This window comes from Benincasa hispida, chromosome 6 (assembly GCF_027475165.1).
Source record: "Benincasa hispida cultivar pf3 chromosome 6, pf3_genome.v1.1, whole genome shotgun sequence".
NCBI classification, from domain to species: Eukaryota; Viridiplantae; Streptophyta; class Magnoliopsida; order Cucurbitales; family Cucurbitaceae; genus Benincasa; species Benincasa hispida.
The window spans coordinates 31,870,284-31,881,352 of NC_143483.1; the positions used below are offsets into that span (position 1 = coordinate 31,870,284).

Genomic DNA, 11,069 nt, shown 5'->3' on the forward strand with positions numbered 1-11,069 from the left:
TGGGCTAGAGCCAAACGACTTGATAGAAACTGCCTGCATAATGATACACCTGATTGTATCCAGAAGGAAATCTTCTGGAGGATTAAATTATCCATCTAAATCATTTGTTGATGCCTCTATGGCAAGGGGATTAATGGACAAAACATATACTGAAGCTAAGGATATATTGGACTAGATTTCGAAGAATCATGAAGAATGGGTTGATGATGGATATGGAACTAGATCTTTGGACAAACCAAAAACTAATTGGTAATTTCGTCATTAATTTGAGAAATGACATGACTATTTTATGGCCCAAAATTTATCATTCAACCATAAGAATTGATATTCTAAAACTACTTGAATTATTTTTAGAACAAAAGTATTACACTTAAACTCTTAAATAATAAGAGATATTGTTATTAATTATAATTATACAAAAAATTTAAATTAAAAAACAAAATAAACAACCATGAAAAAGTTATTTAAAATTCAAGATCGATGACTGAATAATATGTTATATGCCACGTGTCATATCTTCCAAAACAAAAAATTTTAATTAATTCATTAAAAGAGTCTTGTTTGGTCAAAGTTCATAGTGACAATAATGATAGAAGAGAGGAGTTTGGGATTATTAGGGATAAGAGTTTCAATTGATCGAGTTCACGAGAACTACAAAATTGGCTTTAAATTAGTTAAATAAATTTGATTCGTATTAACAAAAATATTTAAAATAAAAATAGACATCCAATTCATGATAGATGTGGGAGTGCATGTTAAGTGACTCTTTAGGATTTGGGTATATTTTAATCTCTATAATTTTTAAAATGTATAGGCTTCATGAATTTCTTGTCTTTAAACTCCTAGATTTTCTCAGTTGTATTATTGTCATTGGTTTTAAGGCTAGACTCATTCCAAATTTATTATTACAAAAATAGAACTCTAGTATCAATAGTAAGGACACCAATTCAAAAAATAAAATTATACATAATTTATTTAAAATCTCCAAAAAAAAAAAAAAAAAAAAAATGAATTGCTAACTCTTATACAATTCTTTCAAAAGAAAAATGCCAAATTTTACATGTATATATATTAAAAAAAAAAAAAGAAAAGGATAAATGGAGGAAAAATAATGATTAAGCTGATGAAGTTGAAGCATTTGTGTGAAGTTGAACCAAGGAAGCATAAAATCCGTCTTTGATATTAATCAAAGTATCATGCTTTCCTTTCTCAACTATGACTCCATTTTTAACCACTGCAATTATATCAGCATTTTTTACAGTACTTAATCTATGAGCAACCACTATGGTTGTTCTGTTCACCATCACTTTGTCTAATGCATCTTGAACCACTCTTTCAGATTCCGCATCAAGTGCACTCGTGGCCTCGTCTAACAACAAGATCTTAGGGCTCTTGATTATCGCTCTTGCAATCGCTACTCGTTGTTTTTGCCCTCCCGAAAGTTGAGCTCCTCTCTCTCCCACCATCGAGTCATACCCCTGCTCATTTTGCATTCATGAGTTTGTTAAATATCAACAACTAGAACTTTTTTTTTTGTTTTATTGGGTATTTAATATGGTATGTGTTCGATCCTCTTGTAAATGTTATCAATTTCTTCTCAATTAAGGAGTGTTTTAGTTGTGAAAACATATGATAATTGTATCTAGTACCACTATGAATCAGTTACATGATGATCAATCAACAATAGTATTCATTTCTCTCACCTGATGCAAACCACTGATGAACTTGTGAGCATTGGACAATTCAGCTGCAGCGATTATTTCGGCCTCAGTTGCATCTCCTCCCTTCCCATATGCGATGTTAGCTCGGATCGTGTCGTTGAATAGGATCGGTTCTTGGCTCACTAGACCCATTTGTTGTCTCAACCATTTTAGTTGAAACTTGTGAATCTCAATTCCATCAAGTGTTATGCTACCAGAATCAGGATTATAAAACCTCTGTAATAAAGAGATGACAGTGGATTTTCCACATCCACTTTCTCCAACCAGAGCAACAGTCTAAAAGAAGAAGCACATGGAAACCAAAAATGAAAATTTGCACGTAGTTTTTTCAAAGAAAATTTAAAGTAATAGGGAAAAAAAAAATACCTTCCCGGATCGGATGGTCAAGCTGAGGTCTCGAAGAATTTGAACATCTGGTCTAGAAGGATACTTGAAGCTTACATGTCGAAACTCGATCTCACCCTTAAAATTTTCTAATGTTTCACCTGTTTCAACACTCGGGTCAATTTCTGATTTACGATCAATCATGGAAAATATGGAAGCTGTGGCTTCTTTTGCCTTGGTAGAATCAGGTGCAAGTGAACTTGATTGAGAAATGGCAAAAGCAGCCATGGTCAAAGCAAAGAAAACCTGCCAATGACAATTATTATTAATAACTAGCTAATAAACAAGGGTTGTGTCGATTATGAAAGCAAGAAATGACCATCAGCTCAACAGATACTTACTCGAAAAACGTCGGAGAAAGTTGCTTTGCCATCTTCGACAAAATGAGCACCGGCGTAGAATGTTGCAGCATAGACTGCAAACAATAAGAAGAATGATACTCCAAATCCTGTCCCACTAATTAAGCCTTGTCTTATGCCTGACTTCATTGGACCTTCACATTTCTTTTTGTAAAGTAGCATCACCTTTTCTTCTGCACAAAATGATGCAACTGTTCTTATACTCCCCACGGCATCGGTAGCAACCTGGCTGGCTTGTTCGTACATCAACTGCAAAACGGTAAACAATGTCAAAGAATACTCATAGTAATACTTCAACCTATTTTAGTTAGTTTTAGATTCTACCTTTGCATCTGCACTAAATCCTTTCAAAAACCTCATTTGCACAAAGCCATTAAGCCCAAGGAGTGGAAACATGGCAAGGACAATCAAAGCCAACTGCCAACTTGAAGCAAAAGCAATGACTAAACCAGCTGTAACAGATGCTAGATTCTCGACAAGTTGACTTAGCGCATCCCCGACTAATGCACGTACAGTTGCAGCATTTGCCGAGAGCCTGGCACCTATCGAACCACTAGAATTCTCAGTTCTATCAAACCAACCAACCTCCATGTTAACTATATTCTGAAAACAAAGCAATCTAATCCGTTGTATTAACTTGCAACCAGCCACTGAAAAGAAGTATGTTTTTGCTGGAGCTGCCAACAATGATGCTACACCAAGCAACATCATTATCAATGCCCAAAATTTCGAATCCTTTTTTAGTTTATCCGGTGGTTTGTAAAATGTTTCGATTGCATTGGCAAATAGTAAGCCGAAAAGTGGAAGAATGACACCATTGATGATCGCAGCCACAGATCCAAGTACAAGTATAGGAATTTCTGGCTTATTGAGGTATGCAAGACGACGGAGTGGGACTGGTGGTGATCGTTCCGCGGTGTCGACAGATGCACTTTCATCTGCCATAGGAACATCTGTGATAGGAACTCCTGCAGGTAAACCAAACGAAACTGAGAAAGAGTGACGGCTGCTGTTTCCTACTCCAGATGACCCTCTGCTTATGGACCGTGGCATTGACGCTCCTTTACTATAGCGTCTAAACGATCCCGATGTACTTTCTTGTTTAACTTTATCAATTCCAGCCTCTTGGGACTCTTGGTTGACTTCTTGCAGCCTAATAAGCTGTGAGTAAGGTCCTTCAGGATCCTTGAGTAATTCTATGTGAGAGCCTGATGAATCAAACAAAGTCAATTATCAGACTTAGAGATCGAAAATGTTAAAAGACCCTTATTAGTTTTCTTGTCTGAATCTTGACCTTACAAAATTAGAATTTCACGAAACTTCTTGACGTAGAAACTAGTTTAACCAATCGAAACCGACCAAACTAGGAGATCATAATCCACTCACAATAAAAAAACCAAAATGGGAGTGATATAACAAAAAGGAAAGAAAGAACTCGTTAGTACCTTTTTCAACCATCTTTCCTTTATGAATGACAGCAATCATATCTGCATTCCTTATGGTGCTTAGACGATGGGCGACAATCACTGTAGTTCGATTAACCATGATACGGTCCAATGCTTCTTGCACAACATGCTCGGATTCAGCATCAAGTGCACTTGTAGCTTCATCTAGAAGTAAGATTCGCGGATCTTTCAAAATTGCTCTAGCAATGGCAACTCTTTGCTTTTGACCACCAGAAAGTTGAGTTCCATGTGTACCAACAAGCGTGTCAAGTCCCTGGATGCAATCAAGGTTCCAAATATTAGAAGAACATTCGAAAAGCTAATGTTGATGGATTAAACTCGTAGCGAATGTTGATACCTGAGGCAGTTTGTCGATAAATTTCGAAGCATTGGCAAGTTCAGCTGCTGCTTTTATCTCTTCCATGGTTGCGCCGTCTTTTCCATAAGCAATATTATCCTTTATGCTAGATGCAAACAACACAGGTTCTTGGCTGACAAGACCAATTTTGCTTCTAATCCACTTTAGTTGAAACTCTTTGAGGTTAATGCCATCAATAAGAACTTCACCCATACTTGGATCATAGAATCTCTCAATTAAACTTATCACAGTTGATTTTCCACTTCCACTCTGTCCAACCAAAGCTGCGGTTGTCCCGCTCGGAATTTTGAGAGAAAATCCATTGAAAATGTGCTCGTTCGGTCTAGTAGGATAGCTAAAATGAACATCTCTCAATTCTATGTCGCCTGTAATGTCATCTAATATCTTTCCTTTCGTGTCATAAGCATCAATAAGAGGCTTCCTCTTGATAGTCTCAAACATTTTAAAGGCTGCAGCTCGACCAGCAGCAAATGCACTTAGGCATGGAGATGCTTGGCCTAAAGACCTGATAAAAACATTTAGTACAAGTAAATACAAGTGAATTGATTTGATAAACTTTGTAATGTGTAGTGAAAGAAATGTAAATGAAGCTCACATGGAACCAGTTAACACGGCCACAACCACATTAAGAACTTCACCTCCGGAGTATCCTTTATCCAATATCAACTTTGCACCATACCATATAGCCAATGAATAGCTAAAGAAAAGTACTGCAAAAATAGTTCCAAAACCAACTCCCACAGCCAAACCTTCTTGAACACCCGATCGATAAGCGTTTATGAGAAATTTTTTATAACTGCTCACAGCTTGTTTCTCTCCAGTAAATGAGGCAACCTACAAAGTAGTAAAGTATCAAGAGTGCTTTCGTAAAGAAAAGATAGTCCAAGAAAACTATGATGTGTGGACAATATATAACATACAGTTCTAATTGAGCTGATTGTTTGTTCGACGACATCGGCTGCTTTTGCATAAGCACTTTGACCACGGGACGTCATTTTCGTAATAACGATCGATGTAATACCTCCAGAAATCACAAGGAGAGGAAGGGAGGATAACATGACCAGTGTTAAAAGCCACCCTTTAATGAAAGCTATTGTAAAGCCTCCAAAGAAGGTTGATACAAGTTGTATACATTTTCCAACCTGAATGAAGAAGATATAGATTTCTTAAACATCATCCACAAATATACATGTAATGAACTATTAAGCTTAATTTTTATACTAAATGTAGTTACCTTCTCCCCCATAGCATCTTGTATAAGAACAGTGTCTCCCGACATTCTCTCAACCACCTCTCCGGTGTTCGTTTCCAAGTCAAAGAAAGAAACATCTTGTCTCAATATAGTTTTGAGATACAAACCCCTTATTCTTGAAGCTTGCCTCTCCCCTGTAACCATCCAACTAGCCACCTCTGATATGTGCAAAAAAACAAAGAATTTGACGATCAGAATTGTTTACGCAATAAGAATTCGATAAAATTCGGTATCAAAACATGTCTTACGGATAAAAGCCGCTACACCACATCCAATTGCTAAGTACACAAATTTAAGACTGACCTGCACAACATTGAGAAGATAACAAAGTTAATGAAATGAAGCTTTTCTTGTAGTAATACAAAAAGGGATTCTTCAAATAACATAACATAACATAGTCTCACCTTGGAAACTACTTTAACTATGTTTGTGCTGTTCTGGTTAACACCAAATGAATCAGTCAGTTCCCCAAACAAAATAGTCATAAGGGGTAGACTGAGTCCATTCCCTATGGCACCGATCGAGCCAACGATCATCAGAAGAACGTCGGTCGAATCTGCAAATGAGAACAGCTTGTAGAATGGAACCGAATTCACCTTCCCATCTCCATTTTTGTTCTTCAAATCTTGTTGGTTTCCATTCTTGTTGGAGCTTTTCTCAGTTTCCTTGCCTCTTGATGAGCTTGGTTGATCTGTATTATTTGAGTTTCCATCTACACCATTTTCTATCTCCATTTTGTTGTCCTAAATTCAAGTTGTACCTACTGAAAAAACAGCACACAAAAGAATGACATTTAAGAATAATCATTTTGAATCCTAGAACAAATTTGGTTAACAAGTAGCTGAAAAGAATTTAAAAAAGACAATAAGAGATGGTAAGAGAACCTTGTACATTCAACACAACAAACCCAATTCCCCAAAAACAGAACAAAAAAAAAGGAAAAAAAAAAACAGAAAAACAAACAGAGAATCTGCAGAAAACAGAGAAATTACTTTACACTTTTTCTCTCTTATTCAAACAAAGATGAAAATCAAAAGAGAAACCAAAAAGATAATTAGACTTTATTCCATTTCTCCATTTCATTTTCATCAAAAGAAACCAAAGTTAAACAGAATAAAGTAAAAAAAGGGGAAACAAAAAAGCAAGTTCTTCAAAATTCTCTACCACAGGAACAGAGAAAAAGCAGAAAAAAATGGAGGAAGATGAAGAAAACAGGAAGAAGAAGAAGAAGAAGATTGAGTAGAAATGTGAAGTCCCACATGAAAGAGAAAGATACTCACTACAGAAAAAGCCATGAAAACAGAAGAGAGAAAGAGGAAAAGGACAAGACAACAAAGAAGAAGAAGCTCCCAAGAAATGAAAATTTAAAAATAAATAATGGGCAAGTGGGAGATTAAGCTTTGCAGAAGATTTAAGCAAAGGCCAAAGAGAAGTACCTGAAAAACAAAGATGAAAGTTGAAAACCACCAAACTTTTGGGGGAGAGAGGCTTCAAAAGAAAGAGCTCTTTTGGCACTTCCTCTAGAAAGGTTTTGAGTAGAGGTTTTTATAAAGGGATTTTTCAAAACCTCCCACTTTCTCTTTCCTTGATGCTCAAGCTCAAATCTTTTTTCTTTTTCTCTTTCCTTTTTCTTCATTTAAAAAAAAATGGAAACCCATTTCCAAATTCTAAAAATGGGATCCACATCCACTATATCAAAACCAATAACAAATGTTTGAACTTTGAAATGTCAAACCAACACTCCATTTTTCCCATTTCTTCTTTTTTCTCTTTTCCCATACCTTCACATGAATTGAAACAAAGTAATATCAGTTTTACATATATATATGTGGATGAATATATCAATAGATGTTCATGTTAATGGATATTTGTAGGAAAAAAAAAGAATCAAAGAAAATATTTAAATTAAGAAATAAATATTTTATCTTTTTAAATAATGTTTATTATCCATTTATATTCACAATAATGACACTTTATTGTGTATTTTTTTAATTTCATTTTAGTCTATTTACTTTGGATTTGTCCAATTTTAATCTTTATACTTTTAATATCTAACTTTTACTCCTATACATTCAATAAATCTTAAATTTAATCTCTTGAAATTATATTTTATCACAATTGATTAACTAATGATAATAATAATATTTTGCATGCAATAAAATACAATATAAGAATATATTTTCAAATTTTATAGTGAAAATATTAGTTAATAATAAGGAAAATTATTTTAAATGGTAAAACTATTGAAAATATTTACAAGATATAGCAAAATTTTAGAACTATCAATGATAGACGCTGATGGACTTCTATCAGTGTGTTCTAAAATTTTGCTATATTTTGTAAATATTTTAGTTTATTTTTCTATATTTAAAAACAACTCTAATAATAAAAGATTTTTTAAATAAAATCAATAATAAACTAGTAGTCGAAACTAAATTTAAGATCTATGGAAAGTTGAACAAACTTCATATAATGACCAAAATAATATTCGAGGTAAATATTAGGTAGGGGTTCCAACTCAAAACCAATTGACAATGAAAGAAGTAGAGATTTACCAATCTTGATTAAATCACAATTTTTTTTTTATTGAATTGAATATCCGTTTTAGCTTTATAGATTCTGATATCATAATAAATAGTACGGGATCTCCTCTCTAACTTATTAATTTTTCTAACGTCAGATCTCAAATTTTATGGAAATGTGGGGATGAGAGACAGAATTTAAAACTACATGAATTCACACATATGCTTGGAAGCTAAGTAAAACTTTACCTCAGCACACCAAAGATTTCGCCGTTTTGACTTATTTATTTATTTAAATAACAGATGTTTTATTTTCTTTTTATTTTAGCGTAAAGAATATTACAACCAAAAACAGGTAATTGGAAATTGCATAGAATCCAGAGAGAGAAACGACCAGGTACAGATCTTCATTGCCAAAACCAATTTTTTAAAAAGCACTTTACGAGAAGATTGATGAACATGGCCTTTGTCGGAGCACACCTCTTTCTTTTTTTTCTTTTTTTCTTTTTTTTTTCCATTTTGGGTTTGGTTTTTCACTAAGTTTGAAAAATTGGAACCTTTTTATATGTGAAGAAGAAAATTAAAAAATAATTCTATGACTTGATTTCTTTTTATTGACTTTTAATATAAAAAGTACTTTGGGCCCCTGAATTTTATTTGAGTTATTAAAAATACCAACGTTGCATATAATTGGATAAAATTAGTCATAAAAAGAATTCAAAGATAATACGTGATTGAGATGTTTTGATCATTTACCAATATTAATGTATGGTACCGAGTATAGGCTTATTATTGTAGTAGGGTGGAAATTTTCAACTTATAAAGAAGGTTTTCACTATTTTACCTTCATATATTTACTTATTTCCTTTTAACTAGAAACGGGGAGCGAGAATTATTGGATTAGTTGATGACTAGTTTTATAGAATGGAACATCGAATCTCATACCTTGAGATTGATAGTACAAATTAATGTCAATTGAGATATGTTTTTGTTCGCACTAATTGATGATTAATAAAACAAAAATAAACTTGCAAAAATTGTGTGTGTGTATGATCAAAAAAGAATTTAAGTGTTGGTTGAGCTACACATTTTTAGTTGCCAAATAAAATTTAGGGAATTCGCGAGGATCGGGTTCCTCGTGGGAAATTTTTCTCCGTTACTTTTTTTTTTTTTTTTTGTATAAAACCAACTAATCTAAATCACTAATGTAAAAAAAATTAATTAAATAATTAATTTTATCACTAAATTGTTTATTATGGTTAGTTTTACATGACAATTTGAATTTTAAGATAAATTACTCAAATTTTGACCTAAAAAAAGCTAATTAATTTTTTTAGTATAAATAAATAAATATAAATCAAATTATTCACATATATAATCTAAATTTAAATATTCAAGTTAAACATATTCATTATCTTTCCCAATAAATAATCAAATTTGAAATTTAATTATAATATTTATATAATAATAATAATAACATAACATTCAATAACTATAATAAATAAATATGTAGAAGCTAATAGGGGTGAGGACGGAGAACAGGACGGGGGCAAGGATGGGGAATGCATTCCCTGTCTTCTTCCCATAGGAAAATTGGACATCTTTTTAGGGTGAGAATTTCAACTTTTAACTTATAAAGAAGGTTATCGCTATTTTAACTTGATATATACTTGATTTCATTTTAATTAGAAATGGCGAGAGAGAACTATTGGGTTAGTTGATGACTAGTTTTTTTTTTTTTTAAAGAAAATATGTATAATGAGACATCGAATCTCAGACATTGAGATTTATAATACAAGTTAATGTCAGTTGAGATATGTTTTTGTTGGTATTAATTGATGATTAATAAAACAAAAAGAAATTTTCAAAAATTGTGTGTACACTATCCGAAAAAACTTAAGTGTTGGTTGGACTACACGTATTTTTATGTCACTTATTTAATTATCTAATAAAATATGTGTAGTCTAAACTATACTTAATAATTGTCATATATATATATATATATAGTACACGAGTGGAAGACAAAACTTGTGCGACAGTGACAATTATTTGTTAAAGTAAAAAAAATAATAATAATAGATTTAACTTTCACTAGTGTTAGAACCGTATCTATAGCTTTCATAAGTTAGTACTAGTTTTCTATTGCACTAAATTTAGAACTTCAATAATAATAAAGAAAATAGAATCATAAGTAAAATAAAAACAACAAAACAAATTGACAGTGAAAATGGGTGAAGAAAGTCAATTTATAATGGTAGTAAATGAAGAAGTTGTGGATTTTAAAAATCCAGGACTTAATGTCTTATTCTTCCAAATTCAAAACTAAAACCGTAATTTCTCTAAGAATTTATAAATATTAATTAACTCAATATGTATTTTATATAATAATCAACTATCTGAATATTAATTAACTATCATCATAAGAAACAATTGTTTACTTCGCTCCTATCTTTAGAGAGGGACGTTGAATCATATTGGTGGGATCAAATTTGGTTGGTTGAATGTCTATCTGCCATATTGAGAAGGTGGTCTAAGTATTTGTCATATTCCTAATTTCTTGGGCAGAGGTTTATAGTTTAGCAATTGTAGTATATATGTAATTTATCCCTCTAGTTCTTTGTTGTTGTCGTGGTAGGTTATCCTTCATGTTAGGGACAACTTAGACCCTTGATTTGTTTTTCTTTTAGAGATGAACGTCACTCTTCAATTTGGTTCAACTATTGGCTAGAAGGAACATTATCCTTCATTAGTTTGATACGATGGTTATTAGATGTGAATAGTTTCCTTCAAGATTAGGTATCTAATTTTGTAAATCTATATAGGACTTGGGTTTGGTTGTCTAATTCTAGAGATATGGTACAATTCTTAGAGCAAATACAGTTTATAGTAGATGAGATTAGAAGGGAAGATGTGTGACCCTTGCTTCCTTGTCGCTTTAGAGTGTTTTCAATCCCTAGTTTAGGGAGTCCTCATAATCTAGCCAACCTATGGTCCCTTGGTCTAACCT

The 11,069-nt window shown here is 32.7% G+C and overlaps 1 protein-coding gene across 4 annotated transcripts; it reads right to left on the reverse strand.

The window, feature by feature from the left end:
* Positions 1–946: 946 nt before the first annotated feature.
* LOC120079809 (ABC transporter B family member 4-like) lies at positions 947–7,334 on the reverse strand. Of its 4 annotated transcripts, none has more exons than XM_039034219.2 (13): positions 6,977–7,334; positions 5,945–6,303; positions 5,789–5,843; positions 5,523–5,698; positions 5,209–5,430; positions 4,884–5,122; positions 4,268–4,793; positions 3,910–4,183; positions 2,789–3,672; positions 2,447–2,713; positions 2,088–2,351; positions 1,704–1,997; positions 947–1,478 (listed from the first exon to the last, which is right to left on the reverse strand). In XM_039034219.2, the coding sequence occupies exons 2-13, from the start codon at positions 6,272–6,274 to the stop codon at positions 1,116–1,118; spliced, it is 3,894 nt and encodes a 1,297-aa protein (XP_038890147.1). In that variant the 5' UTR covers positions 6,275–6,303; positions 6,977–7,334; the 3' UTR covers positions 947–1,115. The 4 variants fall into 4 exon arrangements, with proteins under 4 accessions (XP_038890147.1, XP_090171093.1, XP_090171094.1 ...); XM_090314967.1 differs by lacking the exon at positions 6,977–7,334 and adding an exon at positions 6,821–6,939; XM_090314968.1 differs by lacking the exon at positions 6,977–7,334 and adding an exon at positions 6,705–6,799.
* Between the last annotated feature and the right edge of the window lie 3,735 nt (positions 7,335–11,069).

Excerpts from the sequence above, each read along its gene's own strand:
- LOC120079809 (XM_039034219.2), bottom strand. The coding sequence starts at position 6,274 with ATGGAGATAGAAAATGGTGTAGATGGAAACTCAAATAATACAGATCAA. Across the intron at positions 3,673-3,909 it reads AGGAAAGATGGTTGAAAAAG|GCTCTCACATAGAATTACTC; the intron begins GTACTAACGAGT and ends TTGATTCATCAG. Across the intron at positions 1,479-1,703 it reads TCATCAGTGGTTTGCATCAG|GGGTATGACTCGATGGTGGG; the intron begins GTGAGAGAAATG and ends CAAAATGAGCAG.